Source organism: Solanum lycopersicum, chromosome 7, assembly GCF_036512215.1.
Source record: "Solanum lycopersicum chromosome 7, SLM_r2.1".
Lineage (NCBI taxonomy): Eukaryota > Viridiplantae > Streptophyta > Magnoliopsida > Solanales > Solanaceae > Solanum > Solanum lycopersicum.
The window spans coordinates 69,885,639-69,902,577 of NC_090806.1; the positions used below are offsets into that span (position 1 = coordinate 69,885,639).

At 32.3% G+C, this 16,939-nt stretch overlaps 3 protein-coding genes across 6 annotated transcripts; 2 read left to right on the top strand and 1 right to left on the bottom strand.

The window, feature by feature from the left end:
- Positions 1-219: 219 nt before the first annotated feature.
- Positions 220-2,806, top strand: LOC101245380 (E3 ubiquitin-protein ligase At1g63170-like). The gene is made up of 3 exons (XM_004243977.5): positions 220-1,745; positions 1,820-2,171; positions 2,311-2,806. Exons 1-3 carry the CDS (start codon positions 1,255-1,257, stop codon positions 2,455-2,457), a joined length of 990 nt encoding a protein of 329 aa, XP_004244025.1. The 5' UTR covers positions 220-1,254; the 3' UTR covers positions 2,458-2,806.
- Positions 2,807-4,317: 1,511 nt separating this feature from the next.
- Positions 4,318-9,732, top strand: CBL2 (calcineurin B-like 2). 4 transcript variants are annotated; one of them, XM_010325885.4, is made up of 10 exons: positions 4,318-4,459; positions 5,427-5,508; positions 5,611-5,744; positions 6,399-6,481; positions 6,653-6,712; positions 8,033-8,141; positions 8,227-8,279; positions 8,953-9,033; positions 9,279-9,391; positions 9,473-9,732. In XM_010325885.4, exons 3-10 carry the CDS (start codon positions 5,642-5,644, stop codon positions 9,528-9,530), a joined length of 660 nt encoding a protein of 219 aa, XP_010324187.1. In that variant the 5' UTR covers positions 4,318-4,459; positions 5,427-5,508; positions 5,611-5,641; the 3' UTR covers positions 9,531-9,732. The 4 variants fall into 4 exon arrangements, with proteins under 4 accessions (XP_010324187.1, XP_019070167.1, XP_069155888.1 ...); XM_069299787.1 differs by having other exon boundaries at positions 4,334-4,459; positions 4,743-5,508; XM_019214622.3 differs by lacking the exon at positions 5,427-5,508 and having other exon boundaries at positions 4,329-4,459.
- A 2,697-nt stretch (positions 9,733-12,429) lies between these two features.
- On the bottom strand, positions 12,430-15,634 carry HSC80 (heat shock cognate protein 80). The gene is made up of 3 exons (NM_001247510.1): positions 15,512-15,634; positions 14,375-14,516; positions 12,430-14,264 (listed from the first exon to the last, which is right to left on the bottom strand). Exons 1-3 carry the CDS (start codon positions 15,632-15,634, stop codon positions 12,430-12,432), a joined length of 2,100 nt encoding a protein of 699 aa, NP_001234439.1.
- Between the last annotated feature and the right edge of the window lie 1,305 nt (positions 15,635-16,939).

The following is a 16,939-nucleotide window of genomic DNA, read 5'->3' on the forward strand; positions in this document are numbered from 1 at the left end:
AAGCGTATAAAAGTCATTTACGTAAACTACTTTTATAACAAATTAATTTTTTTAAATTAAAATTCTGATTTCGTCAAACACGATGTACTGCTGGTTTTTGATTAGGTGGCCAACTGCTATCCTCAGCAACCGATTAACTACTGTACCCGCCACTTTTCAAAAAAATTAAATATTTATTTATACAAATATAAATTAAAATAATACATTATGTTAACATTTGTATTAAAAAAAAATTGGATTGACTCAAAGTTAACATCAAAATAAATAAGAGTAATGTATTTTTCAAGAACCCTACATTTGCTTTCATCTTTCATACTTTGCTTCTTCTCAAATAAACAAAAAAAAAAAAAAGCCAAAATCTTCTGAATAAGTTAGGCCAACAGTTATTATACTTCTTTTAAAAATTCACTTTTAATCAAAGCAAATTAAAAAAAAAAAGTATCTGTTTGATTCTTGGTCACCATCTTGAAACCAATCTTTACCTTCCTTGTGTCATGTTTGTTGAACTTCATTAACCTATTTTTCTCTTCTTGTTTTTTTTTCCCCTTTTTTATTCTCACTTTCAAAACTCTTGTTTTGTATTCTGAATTCTTGTTTAAATTTTTAAAAGGTGGGAACTTTTTTGTTGTATGACTTTGTGTCGACTGAATCACTTTTTTTTGGTGTTAGTAGTTGTGAGTCATACGAGCTAGTTAGATATATACGTGGAGCAAAGGGCTCGTAGCACCCCTTTGATTGATCAACTCTTTTGGTGTTAGTGGTGGTGAACCATACGAGCTAGTTAGATACGTGGGGCAGAGTAATCGTAGTAACCCCTTTGATTGATCCAACCTTTTCTTGGCTTTGCTAGTGAGTCATTCCTCTGTTTTACCTTTTTCTTCTTGAAATTTTGCTTATGTTATTAGCAAAATTATTTTGAAAGATTGAAATTTGAGTTTATGAAATAGGTTGAATTGTTTGCTAGTGCACCTTTGTATCGACTTAATCACTCTTTCGGTGAATCGTGAGCTGGTTAGATATGTGTAGTAAGGCAGAGGAGCTTATCTGTATCGACTAAATCACTTTTATAGTGAACCATACGAAGTTATTAGATACGTGGAGCAGAGGGATCTGTATAGTAAATGATCACCAAAAGGGGCAGGCTAGCACGCCTTATTCGTTACTTATATATGTGAGGATATGTTACTACAAAGTTGAAAGTTCTTAGAAATTTCTCACTGTTAGACAACAATCTTTGTGTCATCATATCGAATCATGAGTAACCGTTACTTTATTACAACAGACTCATTGTGTGATTCTAGGATTATTGGTCCAGAAAGAATAAATCTTGATGTAAGAAGAACACCCCCTTCTTCTTCTTCTTCTTCTTCTTCATCTTCATCTTCATCTTCATTCTTGATAAGAATGGCAATTCGAATATCAAGATCAAGATGTTTTAGTTTCTTGAGAAGAGTGTTTCATTATCAAAATGGTTCAAGATCAGAACTTGGCTCAAATCCTTTCAATTCTGTGACTTGGATGATTACGGAGTGTATAGCATTAAGTGTTCAAATAATTGTTACAACATATACATTAGTTGTTACAAAAGATGAAAGACCTGTTTGGCCAATGAGGATTTGGGTATTTGGATATGGTTTTGGTTGTGTTATTAGTTTGATTCTTCTATATTGGAGATATTGGGTATTATATGTTAGCCAAACAAATGATTCTGATCTGGAGCAACAAATAAGCCACGACGAATCAAGGTAACTTGTATAACACTAAAACTGTTATCTTTCGGGTGATCTGATCTGATAGTGTAAAGGTTCGTTTTTTTCAGGGCATTACCGTCTCGGATGGAGAGATGTAGGACATGGATAGAGTTCTTCTTTGCTATATGGTTTGTGATGGGGAATGTTTGGGTATTTGATTCAAGATTTGGATCATTTCATAATGCCCCTAAACTTCATGATGTTTGCATATCATTATTAGTTTGGAATGCTATCACATACTCTTTTCCCTTCATATTATTTGTGTTGTTGTGCTGTTGTGTGCCAATTTTGAGCAACTTTCTTGGCTACAATATGAATATGGGATCAATAGATAGAGGTGCAACTGATGAACAACTATCCAATTTGCCTAGTTGGAAGTACAAAGAAATTGGAAATATAGAGGAGATTACAAGTTGTGATGTAAGTGATCTATTAAGTTATAAAATGTTTCATTCGTTTCAATTTGTTTGTCTTACTTTTTGTTTAGTTTGTTTCAGATATAGTAAATAAAATTTAGTGACTATACGTGAAAGTTGACGTTATGTTTGTGAAATGACAGGAATGTTGTATTTGTTTGGCAAAGTACAAAGAGAAAGAAGAAATTAGAGAGTTGCCTTGTTCTCATATATTCCATCTCAATTGTGTTGATCAATGGCTCAAAATTATTTCTTGTTGTCCTCTTTGTAAACAAGAATTAGAAAGGTAATCGATGGACAGAGTTATTAGATACTTATATTGATGGAAGATAGCAAGTATCATCGTTCAAATAATTATTTTTAAAAAAAGTTAAGTTCGTATTTGTTACTCCACATCCAATTTTTTCTTTTTTTTCTTTTTTCTTTTAATTTCTTTCAAGTCAAAAGTCAAACATAAATTGTATGCTACGTATAGTTACTAGAGTGAGCAGAAGTTATTGTAAATTATAGTTCACCAGTGACTATGTATGTTGCTATTAAAGTAAGCTTTAGGAAAGAATTTATGATTTCGCAATTCACATTGTACCAATTTCAATTTTGTAATAATGGAAATATGATTGATAATATTTTTAAAAATAATTATATGAATTGTATATAAACTGAAATAAATAATTATTCTATGTAACCTTCTCTTCAATAATAGATTGGACTTATATACCGCTATTCATCCAAAATTAAGATAATTTTTTTTTTACAATTTATCTGGGGTTATGAATATTTGAACCGAGTGTTTGTCATTAACAATTCTTTTTAGAGAGTTCATATTACTCATACATAGTGTTTTGAAATAAAAAAAATTGAACTAATGTTTTGAATTAAAAAAGGATCAAACAACCTACTCATTATTTGAAAGTGAATCACAGAACACCAAAAGTTAATTTTTATTTATATATGCAACAAATGGTTAATATATATATACATAGTTTTTCTTTTATAATTTATAAACTTCTGGATTAATTTCTATATTTGAATAAAAATCTCAAATTATATATTTTATTTTATTTTATTTTTGGAGAATTTGTGAGATTTTATTTTATTTTTAGAGAATTTGTGAGTTTATCTTATAATATAAAATAATAAGATAAAATCAGTGTTAAATTACATATTCAAATGTTAATTCACTCTTATAAATTTATATGATGATTTGAAATTGTATGTCCAAACATGTAGTGATGATATTAAAAAGTGTGTTACTTCTTGATGAAATGAAATGAAATGATTTTGACCATTTTTGCAAAATATAATAAACAAAATAATGTTGGAAAAGTACTTTAATAGTTACTTAGGCCCACCTCCTGCTATGGACCATTAAACGAATGGGCTTTTTCCATTAAAATCTTGGGCCCATCTTAATATTTGTACTTTTTTCTTTCTTTAACTTTTATTTTCTTTGTTTGTACTATTGGGTACATTTGTATTCTTCCTTACTTCCAACACCAATTTCAAATGTTTAAATATATATCGGTAAGCCACAAGTATCTCATAGATTATAATTTTTAGAGATATAGTTTTATTAAATTAAGGGCTTATTATATTGAACCTATTTTTTATAATTTGTATATCTTTTTTAGTTTACGTGACATACAAATATCTCTCATGCGACTCAACTACGTATAGTCATTTAATATGCCACGTAAGTCAAAAGTGTAACAGAATTACAAAAAAATACAATAAATTGAGGGTAATAGGACTTTACCATAATTAAGGTGTGTCCACGGGATATATGGTCACTATTATATGAAGGCAAAGTAATGCATATCAACATCGAATATTTAAAGGAAAATTCTTCAATAAAGAAGCCATATGTAAAAATCAGAGTAAACAAGGACTGTAGCAATAGTAAATGATTATAACAATCAAAGTAAAGAATACAACAAGTAATAAATGAATCAATAGATTAAATCTTTTACAAATTGATGTGTTAAGTTTTGATGAATTGATTAATTCTTCATTTACTTAACAGACTTTCGTCGATATCACTAGACTGTAAAACGTTAACATGTATCTATTTGACAGCTGGCAAACATGGGTGGGCCCAATATCAGACATTTGGGGCACCATCAGAGACCCATAAAATATAATTAGTTTCCAACAAGGACACAACTTATTGCAAATTACAAAAAACCAAAAAGAAATAAATAAGGTTAAGGAGAGCTTCCTCCTTCTCCTACCTCAAAAATTCATCTCTGATTTTGCAATCATCTCAAATTAAATCTCCATTTATTCATAAACGTAAGTTTTTTTTGTTTACCCTTTTTCATTGTGATTCTCATGTTGTTGTTTTCTTGTAATTATTAGATCTGTTTGTTAATCAAATCGAACTGTTTGATTGAATAGTTGAAATTCTTGATCTGATTGAATTTTGATGTGATATACAAGTTTGTTTTTGTGTAATTTGATGTGGAGTTTTTATAATTTTGTTGTTTTTATAAGTAAAGTTTCGAAATGTAAGCTAAATTTGAGTTTAGATATAAAGATTCATTTTTTAAAGAATTCAATTCCGATTGCCCTGCAGAAAGGAATGTGATTTTGGCGTGAAAAGTTTAGCCAACTTGTTTTTGCAAGTTCTCACTTATGAATTAATCTTCGAGGTGACTGTTCGTTTCATTTTTATCAATAAAAGAATGATCTTTTGGTGTTGTATTGTCTTTGAGGTTTAGTGCTGTTGTTGAGTTTGTTTCGAGGTGACTGTTCGTTTCATTTTTATTAATAAAAGAATGATCTTATGGTGTTCTGTTGTCTTTGAGGTTTACTGTTGTTGTTGAGTTTGTTTCGAGGTGACTGTTCGTTTCATTTTTAGTAATAAAAGAATGATCTTTTGGTGTTGTGTTATCTTTGAGGTTTAGTATTATTGTTGAGTTTGTTACATTGATATTGAACCTGAAATCTATGAATTATAAGTCAATTTGTGGAATGGGGGACTGGGGTTATAGTATAATTAGTTGTAGAAGAAGAAAAAGTTGCAACTTTTTGATTTTTGTTCGGATGATGCAATCGGTGAGGTTGAAGAGATACGTTAAGTTATGGTGATAAATTGGCAGGATTTAAACTGCATGGCAAGACGATAATCAATAATGAGATTTACGTTGAAAGATTTGACCATGTTGACTGAATTAAACGGCGTGTTTTAGTGCTTCTTTTATTAGTTTCAGTAGATATTTATGGAACTAAATTGTGTGTTGACATGTTGATATGGCAGATATATAGCTGCATATAGATAGGTTTCAGAAACTTTCAGTATTTTGGATTCATAAATAGACATAACAGAGAATGGTCGAAAGGTTAGTTTTGTTCTTTTCATGTCCGAGAGACATTTCTGTGGTACAAATAATCCAATTAAATTTGTTTTTTTGACTTTGTCTTCTGCCATTTTTGTTGAACAGATATGGAGTGTTTTGAATCTGAGACGTTACCATGCTGCAGTGCTTAGGTTCTTACCTTTCGAGGTGTTGCGATCTTGATTTTAAGCAATCGGGGGGCCTCGACGATCCTGAGATACTTGCACGAGAGACAGTTTGTATGCTACTTGGACATTTTGTGATTTTTTCCTAGAAACGTGAAATGATTATGGAAAATAACAAAAGCAAAGTCAAATGGTTCTGAGCTTTTGCCTTTTCTTAGTGGTTCTATTTCCATGATTTTTACCATCATTTTAAAGCTTATTACGGTTCTGTGAAAATGGATAGCATATGCTCCTTTGAGACGTTCTTCCCATATCGGGATGTATCAAAATGTTTGATACCATTCCCTTCCAAAGGAAATTCCTCACAGAACTTACGGTCATTAAGTTGTTTAGATTGTAATACATTGATATTCTAAAATTTGAGACTATGTATCTTTAGAAAAACCGTCTCAATACTAATTTGATCTATAATCAGAATTTGCTATGTTTTTATTGTCGTTAAGCATTTGAAACTACTTTAACCCATCCTCACAGAATTTACGGTCATTAAGCTGTTTAGATTGTAATACATTGATATTCTAACATTTGAGACTATGTATCTTTCAAAAACTATCTGAATACTAATTTGATCTATAATCAGAATTTCTATGTTGTTATTGTCGGAAAGCATTTGAAACTACTATAACCCATAGGTTTTTAGTGTCACGTGGTTTTTGCACTAGTTGAAGTACTATAGCTGAACCTACATAAACTTCTTTCTTGTTGCAGTTAGCGTCAGCGAGATTGAAGCTCTTTATGAGCTCTTTAAGAAGATAAGCAGTGCAGTGATTGATGATGGTTTAATCAACAAGGTTTGTGTCACTTGGTTTTCTAAGAGCAATCTAGTATACTAGCATCAGTGCTCTGGCAATCCACTGTCATTGAAAAAGAACTATCTACATGGTCTTTTCCTGGCATGGATGCTTAATATGTATTTATCTTCCGCTGTTCTTTTGGATTTGATTTTGTACCTTATCTTGCAGGAAGAGTTTCAATTGGCACTTTTCAAGACAAATAAAAAGGAAAGCTTGTTTGCTGACCGGGTACGATCTCCTTAAATGCTATTAGATTTTTAAATGTAATCCCAATTTCATTGAATTTAATAAGGGTCCGTTTCTCGCCAAAAATTAGATATATTGTCTGCATCTTATTATTGCTATACAGCTCAAGCTGTTCTCGTCTAACGGATCAGCTAAGTTGCTTATCCTCTTTAAGTAAGGGAATATGATGGAGGAAGTACAGCCATGCTTATTGTACTCCCTTCACATGCAGCGCATAGAATAAATTAGATTTTAATGGCATTCGTCAATGAAGTTTTTGGTCTGGTTGTCAAAGTGCACGCAAAATTTCCATTACTGTCGAATATGATGAGATTGAGAAATGTGATTTGGTAGCACCCAACAAGATTAACTTTAAATATTATTTAGAAGGGAACTGACATGGTTTTACAAAAGTATTCAATTTTATAGTATAATAATTGAAGGTTTGCGAAGGAAGCAGGATGGAAACAAGGTTTAAGAATTTTAAATTCTTCATGGGAATGAATATATCTAGGTTATCATTTTCAGTTTTCTTATTAAAATTCTATTTTTATCTTATATGCTTTAATATTGGATATCCAATGGTAGTTTTAGTCTTCAAGGTGTCCAAAAAGTATACAATGTATATAGCTCAAATGCTGTTTTAATTAAATATATTCTTTTGATTTGGACACCCTTAATAGACCCGAGAGGCACGGTCTAGCGGTAAAGCCTGCTCGCTTGGAGTTCCGAGTTGCGGGATCAAATCCCACTTTGTACTTTTCATCTACGCATTACCTATTTTAAACGAAAAAAAGAAAGTTGAGTCTACCTATATTGATGCAATAAGGGAACATTTTTAACTATTCTTTTCAAAATCTAAAAGAATTTCTTAAAAAATAACTTTCAGAAATTATGTAAAAATAAATAATTAATTTTTACAATATGTTTTACTAAAAGTATTACTAAAGAAATCTTCAAGTATAAAAGTATCAATCATGCGGATGAATATGTTTATATATTAATATGGTCCAATTGTGATTTCATGAACATCTTTATATTAATATGGCGAATGTGATTTCAAATATTCATGAATGTCTTTAGGACGTGTGGATTTTGAATTTTGAGTAAATTTTGTAGGTTATGCTTGTTTATGTGTTGCTATTGCATTTATTTTATTCTTATTTTTTCTCTCCCTACAAAATGTGCTTAGCTTCTAGTTTATCGCCTAAATTCCCGGAACCTTGTCATTTTAAACATTTCTATTATTGGTCTGGAAGGTTGAGAAGACACACCGGATGGAATTATCTTTATTTCCCCCACTCTGACCTATCTAATATGCAGGTGTTTGACTTGTTTGATACAAAACACAACGGAATCTTGGGATTTGAAGAATTTGCTCGTGCACTCTCTGTTTTCCATCCAAACGCACCTATCGATGACAAGATTGAATGTATGTTTTGTGTTTGCATTTAATGAGTCATGACTATTAACTTTAGTTGGTCTTAACTGCTTCTAATGGGTTACTACTATTGCAGTTTCTTTTCAGCTATATGATCTCAAGCAACAAGGTTTTATTGAGAGACAAGAGGTAATTATAAATCTCAATAAGTGAAAGTGATTAAATGTCCCCAATTTTGAAAGTCTTTGTTTAAGTAGTTGACTGGACTCTTGAGGCAAGGCAAAAGACATTAAACGGTCTGTATCCAGGTGGCAAAGCTCCACCGAGGGGTTTGCGTTTAGGGCTTTTAGGCTGATGAATGTACTTTTTTACAGGCATCTTTCTAGGTCTTGCATTGGGCTAGTCAAATTTCTGGTCCTTTTGCTCCATATTTCAGATTAGTATGGAATAATTTGGTTACCTTAAGCCCATTTAATGTATCTCTTTAATTATATGATAAGCAAATTAAGTGTGACCAAAGTCCAATTTTGGTCAGTAGTTTCCAGTCATCTTTCTGCTCCCGTTCTTCTTTTTTTCACCACTCCACATTCAATCTGATTTACTATTCCTGTTCTTTTCTAAAATTTCCGACAACTATTCCTTTTATAGTTTACTCATGAAGCATAACATTTTAGCCTTATCAAGTACTGGTCATCATAATTTGTAGAATGTTTCATAGTCTCTTCTCCTACTTTATAGTATCCCAGTTTTAGATGCTCTAATCGTGAAACCTCCCTGATGTCTCTTTACGAGCTTTATTAACCAACATTACTTGTGTGTGTATGCTTTTTGATAAGATAAAAGACGTGCCTTCTGAGTGCAGGTAAAGCAAATGGTAGTGGCTACTCTTGCGGAGTCTGGTATGAACCTCTCTGATGATGTGATCGAGAGCATTATTGACAAGGTGCTTCATCAACCTAAAAAGTACTTGTTTCTGCATGTTGTATAAGTCATACATAACAATAGTGAATTCACCTCATGGTCTATGTTGCCAAGTTTTATCTTGGACCAAAGGGAAAGTCTACGCTTTCAATTCCCCGAGGGTACCATAATCTTATCGCGTTTTTTCTTATTTTTACTGATCTCATTGTCTTATGAAAGTGAACCTTTTGATGATTAACTAATAATAATATGTTGTTGTTTTATCAGACTTTTGAAGAAGCCGATACCAAGCATGATGGAAAGATCGATAAGGAGGAATGGAGAAACTTAGTGTTGCGACATCCTTCACTTTTGAAGAACATGACCCTCCAATATCTCAAGTAAGTGTGAGACATGAAATGTTGAGGTATTTCATTGTTTTTTCGTTGTATTAATTCATATCTTCGTCCTCTAAACAACAGGGACATTACTACAACGTTTCCGAGCTTTGTCTTTCATTCAAGAGTTGAGGACACCTAATTTGGGATTTGACAAGAGAATTATGATTCCATGAACATAGTATAACATTCTGTTTGCTCTCTACATGGTTTCTTATTATTCTTTTTTGAATAGTTGTTTTGTGATTTATTTCTATGAATTGATTGATGTGGAGTTTCTATTGACTGATTAGAACCAAACAAAACCCCTCCTCTTCGTTATATATAATATACTATTCACACCACTGCAGTCTGGTGACTTTGGGTCATTGTTCTTTACTTACTTAGGTTTAAAAAATATTTTATAATTTTACTGGATTATATGTGAATTACACTTTGATCATGGCCATTTGAATTCAAGATAATTAGTCAACACGTTTTTTTAATTATATTGCCATTTTGTTAATGTCGACACCCTTCTAAACTATACCTATTCTACTCTCTTCTTCTCAAAATATCATCACTATTGTCGATAAATTATCATAAACCCAAATATTATTTTGTGGTGGTCATTTATGACAAGATCAAATCAAAGTAACTGTTATAGAAAAAACTTTCAATTCAGAGTGGATCTTGATTGTTTGTCTTCGGAAGAAATGGATCTTAGATTTGATTGTGTTATGCCACGACGTAAAAAGATCAAAGGAAGTATTGTAGAGAGTTTTTTTTAATTGTTATGTTCTTCTAAGACTTTCTTTGGTTACCGTGTCATGGATGTGGTAGTACCAATATTGCTTTTATATAGCCCTTGAAATATGTATATCCAATAAGAAGTAATCTTAATTAAGATTCGAGTTGTATTTTTAGTAATGAGGTATATAAACATGTATATGTATCCACCATTAAATTTTGAATACATGATTTTTAACAATACGATAGTACTAATAATACGACAGATACACTACAATCATAATTTGTCCTAAATTCATGTTTTTCAACTATATTTCATATTTAGATACATATAATTAAATGTATTAGTTTATTATATATTTGAGATACATATTTTTAAATATAACGTATGAATTTAGATACATATAATTAAATGTATATACCTACTATATAGTCAAGATACATGTCATTGGATAAACATCATTCATTCATTTATCTAAATATATAAATTTGGCGAGAGAAAAGTCAATTTACAAAAACTTTATTTATTTTATAATATAGGAGTATAGAGTAATTTTTTATCTTTAACATTCAACTTTTTAAAGTTTAACCGTATATGTAAAGGACTTGAAATTTACGTTTTGTCTTAATTTAGTTTGTTTTGTTCTTAAAAGTTAAATAGAACAAAAATTAGTTTAATTGGATACTCGTCATGTATTAAAAAAAAAAAAAAGCACTATTTAATTAAACTTATCACTTTGAAAAAAATTATTTTTACTCAAATTTACATATATAACATGTCTTCAAATAAATAAATATTCCTAAATAGGATCATAGTCCAACTTTTTCTATGGAGAAAACCTAATTCAAAAAGACAATTAATTTTTCTTCTGATTATTTTGTTATTAATATTTTTTTAATCTTTTAAATTAAACCTTTTATATTTACCTACTATTTTATTGTGTTTCATAAGGATTCGTATATTAAGAAAAGAGTAGATGAGTCCCATTAGTAATAGGATTTGGAATACGAAATTTTATTTATATAAAGGGTATTGAAAAAGGTATATTTTATATCAAAATATATTTTGTTTTTAGGTTTGTTGTTGAGAATGTCAATGGGAGTATTCAATAGTCTTGATCAATGCTGTTATTGCAATAACAGGGATCATGGCTCAGAGATATCTACTTGGATTGAAGACAGAAAAGAGTGTAATATTAAATGTGAATCCAAAATCAATCACTATGTCTCAACATGGGTTGAAGAGTGTAGTATCAAATCGTGTTATTGCGATAACAAGGAAGAGTGTATTATCAAATCATCTTGGAGTTAATCTCACAACATGAAATTAATATGGCGGCCAAATCGATGAGTATGACTCAGAAACAAATTAGTTTGGCCATGGCAAGTATACATCACGAGCTTATTATCAAATCAGACTATGGCTCAACATAAACTTAAATGGATGACTATGACTCAGAGACAAATTAGTTTGGCCATGGGTGGTACACGGGGATACATCACAAGCTTATTATCAAATCAACATAAACTGGCCAAATCGATGACTATGAGTCAGAGAGAAATTATGGCGAAAGCTGAAGCGGGTGGTGGACGCGGATACATCACAATGGCTGCGTGCTTTAGTTCTACAAAGATAAGCTACTACATTATAATTATACAGATTGTGCATATAATCTTATCTCTAATAGAGATTAATCGGATCTATGCAAGGAGGAGAAGGGAGGAGGAACAAAGGAATACTCATACCTGCACCCAGTGCAAGTGCAGGAGTATCCATCGTTTTCAATAGGATTTCTTTTTATATCAATTTATGTATTGAATCTTTTTCTCAATAACATAGCTTATTTTATGTCTGGGTATGAATTTATAATTACTTATTATATCCAAACCAAATCTACAAATTCTAACCATGACGAATTTAAGGATTCAACTGTTGTTTTCTATATCCAGGTTCAACCGTTATTATCCAAATATGATGTTGAGAAGACTGGGAAAATACAATGACCCTTTTATTTACAAACTCTTCACCAAGTTAGCATAATGAAAGATACTGGGTACCAAACTAATTATATGATCCAGAATTAGGGGGGAGCAAAGTAAAATATTTCACAGAAAGAAAGAGCTGGGCAAGAAAATAAACTATATCAACCACGAATGTCAAAACAAAAAAGAGAATTATAACCTAACATTGAACTGCCATTCTAAAAGAACGGCATTAAAACCCTCACATATTGTTCTGATGGGATAAAGCAAAAACTAGGGAATAAAGTAGTAGTAAAGGAACCCATAAAACTATCAAAACATTAATGAACTTAATCAACCTCCTCCATCTTGCTGCCCTCAGCATCAGCTTCAGGATCCTCCAATGCTGGCATGTCAGCATCAGCATCTCCGCTTTCCTCATCAATGCTCAAACCGAGTTTCAACATCCTGTGAATTCTGTTGCCAAAGGTGTTTGGCTCCTCGAGGCTGAAACCTGAGGTGAGAAGGGCAGTCTCAAAAAGCAAGAGAACCAAGTCCTTCACAGACTTGTCATTCTTGTCTGCATCAGCCCTCTTCCTTAGCTCATCCATGATGGAGTTCTCTGGGTTGATCTCCATGGTCTTCTTGCTAGACATGTATCCAGCCATGCTGGAGTCCCTAAGTGCCTGTGCCTTCATAATTCTCTCCATGTTAGCAGTCCAGCCATACTCACCAGTGACCAAACAGCAGGGAGAGTCAACAACACGGTCAGAAACAATGACCTTTTCAACTTTGTCTCCTAGCACATCCTTCATCACCTTACACAGTCCCTCAAACTTCTCCTTCAATTCTTCCTGCTTTTTCTTCTCATCTTCACTCTCATCAAGCTTGAGGCCTTCCTTGGTAGCAGAAACAAGCTTTTTGCCCTCAAATTCCTTCAGCTGACCAATTGAATACTCATCAATGGCATCAACCATGTAAAGCACCTCATATCCCTTCTTCTTCAGTTTCTCCAGGAAGGGAGAGTTCTCAACAGCCTTCTTGCTCTCACCAGTAATGTAGTAAATATCATTCTGGCCCTCCTTCATTCTGGTCACATAGTCCTTCAAGCTGGTCATCTCATCACCACTCTTAGTGGAGTGGTACCTCAGCAGTTCAGCAAACTTTGCCCTGTTCTGAGAATCCTCATGGATTCCAAGCTTGAGGTTTTTAGAGAACGCCTCATAGAACTTATTGTAGTCCTCCTTGTTCTCAGCAATTTCAAAGAAAAGCTCAACACACTTCTTCACCAAATTCTTGCGAATAACCTTTAGGATCTTGTTCTGCTGCAATGTCTCTCTGGAGATGTTGAGAGGAAGGTCCTCAGAATCCACAATACCCTTCACAAAGCTCAAATATTCAGGAATCAACTCATCACAGTTATCCATGATAAACACACGGCGAACATACAACTTGATGTTGTTGGGCTTCTTCTTTGTGTCAAAGAGGTCAAAAGGAGCCCTTTTTGGAACAAAAAGGACAGCCTTGAACTCCAACTGACCCTCAACAGAGAAGTGCTTCACAGCAAGATGCTCTTCCCAATCATTAGTCAAGCTCTTGTAGAAAGCAGCATACTCTTCCTTTGTGATCTCTTCTGGCTTTCTCATCCAAATAGGCTTCTGCTTGTTCACCAGTGACCACTCATTGGAAACTTCTTTGACCTTCTTCTTTTTCTTCTCTTCCTTCTCCTTTTCCTCATCGACCTCCTCTACCTTTCCCTCCTCATCTTTCTTCTCCTCTTCCTCCTCATCATCAGAAATTTCCTTCTCTATGGTCTTCTCAACCCACAGAGAAATAGGATAGCTAATGAACTCAGAGTGCTTCTTAATCAGGTCCTTGAGCCTACGTTCTTCAAGGTATTCAAGCTGATCCTCCTTGAGATAAAGGACCATCTTGGTACCCCTACCAAGGTTCTCACCAGATGTATCCCTGGTAACAGTGAAAGAGCCACCGGCTTGAGACTCCCAGACATATTGCTCATCATCATTGTGCTTTGTGGTCACAACAACCTTCTCAGCTACCAAGTAAGCAGAGTAGAAACCTACACCGAATTGACCAATCATGCTAACATCAGCACCAGCTGCAAGAGCTTCCATGAACTCCTTGGTTCCTGACCTTGCAATTGTACCCAGGTTATTCACCAGATCTGCAAATAAAACAAAGAAGGTCAGCAAATAGAAATGCAACATTAAGAACAGATAATATAGATGAAACTCTGGTTGAGCTTCTAGCTTCCAATATGTCCCTACTACTTACCAGCCTTTGTCATACCAATACCACTATCAATGATAGTGAGAGTATTATTGGCCTTGTCTGGAATAATATGGATGAAGAGCTCTGGTTGACCATCTAGCTTGCTCTTGTCGGTTAAACTCTCAAAGCGGATCTTGTCTAGAGCCTAAAAGTATAATCCCAAAATACAAAAAAATATCAAATATGGCATACAATTAACAACCAAGTAAGAACAAACATTTCATTTCCTGTGATATAATAGATCCAGATAACAGAACCGAATCCCTCAACCAGAAACATATTGATTTAATTAGCTGATCGGACAATCAAAATTCAGACTTGTATCTGCATTACCTAGTCTGAACAAGAATAGGACAACTAGATAAACTCTTATTATGACGACAAAGCAGAACATTGAATTAGGTGCTCTAAATTACTCAAATTATTTTGCGCAGTCACAGAGGTCGATGGCACTATGGTATATCATAGTGAAAATCATATAATAACACTACGATGATACATATGTTCAGACTAGGTATCTAGAAGACACGATACACAAACCAGGCAAATTTTTAATTACCATTGGAGATACACGGCAGGCTAAATACTCACTCCTATCAACTAAGTATTAAGATGCCAAAACAGAAGCTCTGAACGATCCAGACAGAGCACTGTGGAACAGCAGTATCCCAGACAATCACATCAAGCTATCCATATATAGAATACATATGAAAAAACTCACAAAAATACTCAGCTGCTCTAAAATAATCACAGTTCATAATCAAAGAGCGCCATAGCACTACAGTGTATGCTGGAAGATCACCTTAAGCTATCAACAACAACAATACAGATAAGCATATAACCTCCACATAGAAAATAAACTGCTCTAAAATAATCATTGCTTCAAAATTATAGCACCTACAGTATCCTAGAAGATCACGTTAAGCTATACACCAACAAAATACATATAAAAACTCAAAAAAAATTGATGCTGCTCTCTAATAATCAAACTTCAAAATCACATAGATCACATTAAGCTTTCTCCGAAGACAATAAAAAAAAGCTCAGATCGCTCTAGAATAATCAAATTTTAAACTATGAAAGAGCAATAAAACCACAGTATCCTAGAAGATAAAAAAAACTAAACCGTCGGAGACTTACATCGGAAGAATTGCTGATGAGTTCACGGAGAAAGATCTCCTTGTTGCTGTAGAAAGTGTTGATGATAAGACTGAGAAGCTGATTGATCTCAGCCTGGAAAGCAAACGTCTCTACGTCCGACATTTTTTTGTAGATCTAACGAGCTGAAGAAAACTGTAAGGCGAAATGGAACACAAAGGGACTCGAATGCAAGAGGAGGATCAAGGGAAGTTTTTAGCGACTTTATATACTAGCCTATTTAGGGTTTCTAGATCCTTCTATGGGCTATTATTTATTTATTTTAATTTTTCTAATAATTGGATATGGAGAGCCTATTTTAATTAAGTTCTAATCACACTTTTACGTTTTCTCATCAATCATAACCCGTTTTAGAAATTATTTTGAGCAAAAAAAGGATTTCCACACAATTTCTTTGATTATTAAAATTTTGAAGTCGAAATATTCGATTGAAAATATTTATTTAATTTCCAAACCTTTGATAATAATATTAAAACTATAGAAATGTATTAAATTAGAAGTATTTATACGATAAAATGTCATAAATATGGATGGTAAATTTTATTTTATTTTTGGATTTTGGTTTATTTTTATTAATGTCAATTGAAATTTGTATTATTTTAAATTTTATTATTTATTTTTAATAGTTAATCTTTATGAGATAAATATTTTTATTAATATACTATATGTTATGAATGTATTATTAAAATGACAAGATTTTCTAATGTAACACCTTGGATGTCTAGAATTATTTTTTGTTTCATATAAAACTCTTGCGAGTCTTAATTTGAGAATTTTATTACAACATTATACATTTTTTTATAACATCATATTTTAACTTAAATACAAAACTATATACACAAGGTATTAAATATTTGTGGAAAAGAAAAAATCTTTAGATACAATAATTTGCATAAGTATTTATTTTATATGACTTTTTTATTAATTATTAATATTTTAACAGAGATAGTAAATCTAGTTAGGTGAAGAAACTAACTACTATTATATGATATGGACTTTGTTTGAAATAATTTTCTCTTGATTATGATATATTCAAAAAATTATATATATTTTAGTCACTTTCCACGTGGAAGTGGAGGAAGGTGTTAACAATATTTCAAATATATGTTGCTGCCATTTATCCTAATTATAAGTAATTAATATGTATTGTAAAGGCTTTTAACCATATGTGATGTTATATGTATATTAATATATACCGTCAATTATTGATTCATTGTTCAAACAAAAGACTATATGTGATTTCTGCATATACTTTGGTGCATACGTCTATGAAAATATTTTTCAATATCGTGGAAAAAATTGAGTGAGACGTCGTGAAAATTGATTTGGTTTTTAGTATTTTTTACTTTGTTTTATTCTTTCACTTTTCAAAATAATCAAGTTAGGGAGAGAGTGTATTATTTACGCATA

Excerpts from the sequence above, each read along its gene's own strand:
- LOC101245380 (XM_004243977.5), top strand. The coding sequence starts at position 1,255 with ATGAGTAACCGTTACTTTATTACAACAGACTCATTGTGTGATTCTAGG. Across the intron at positions 1,746-1,819 it reads ATAAGCCACGACGAATCAAG|GGCATTACCGTCTCGGATGG; the intron begins GTAACTTGTATA and ends CGTTTTTTTCAG. Across the intron at positions 2,172-2,310 it reads AGGAGATTACAAGTTGTGAT|GAATGTTGTATTTGTTTGGC; the intron begins GTAAGTGATCTA and ends GTGAAATGACAG.
- CBL2 (XM_010325885.4), top strand. The coding sequence starts at position 5,642 with ATGCTGCAGTGCTTAGGTTCTTACCTTTCGAGGTGTTGCGATCTTGAT. Across the intron at positions 6,713-8,032 it reads AAAGCTTGTTTGCTGACCGG|GTGTTTGACTTGTTTGATAC; the intron begins GTACGATCTCCT and ends TCTAATATGCAG. Across the intron at positions 8,280-8,952 it reads GTTTTATTGAGAGACAAGAG|GTAAAGCAAATGGTAGTGGC; the intron begins GTAATTATAAAT and ends TTCTGAGTGCAG.
- HSC80 (NM_001247510.1), bottom strand. The coding sequence starts at position 15,634 with ATGTCGGACGTAGAGACGTTTGCTTTCCAGGCTGAGATCAATCAGCTT. Across the intron at positions 14,517-15,511 it reads TCATCAGCAATTCTTCCGAT|GCTCTAGACAAGATCCGCTT; the intron begins GTAAGTCTCCGA and ends TTATACTTTTAG. Across the intron at positions 14,265-14,374 it reads TATTGGTATGACAAAGGCTG|ATCTGGTGAATAACCTGGGT; the intron begins GTAAGTAGTAGG and ends TTTTATTTGCAG.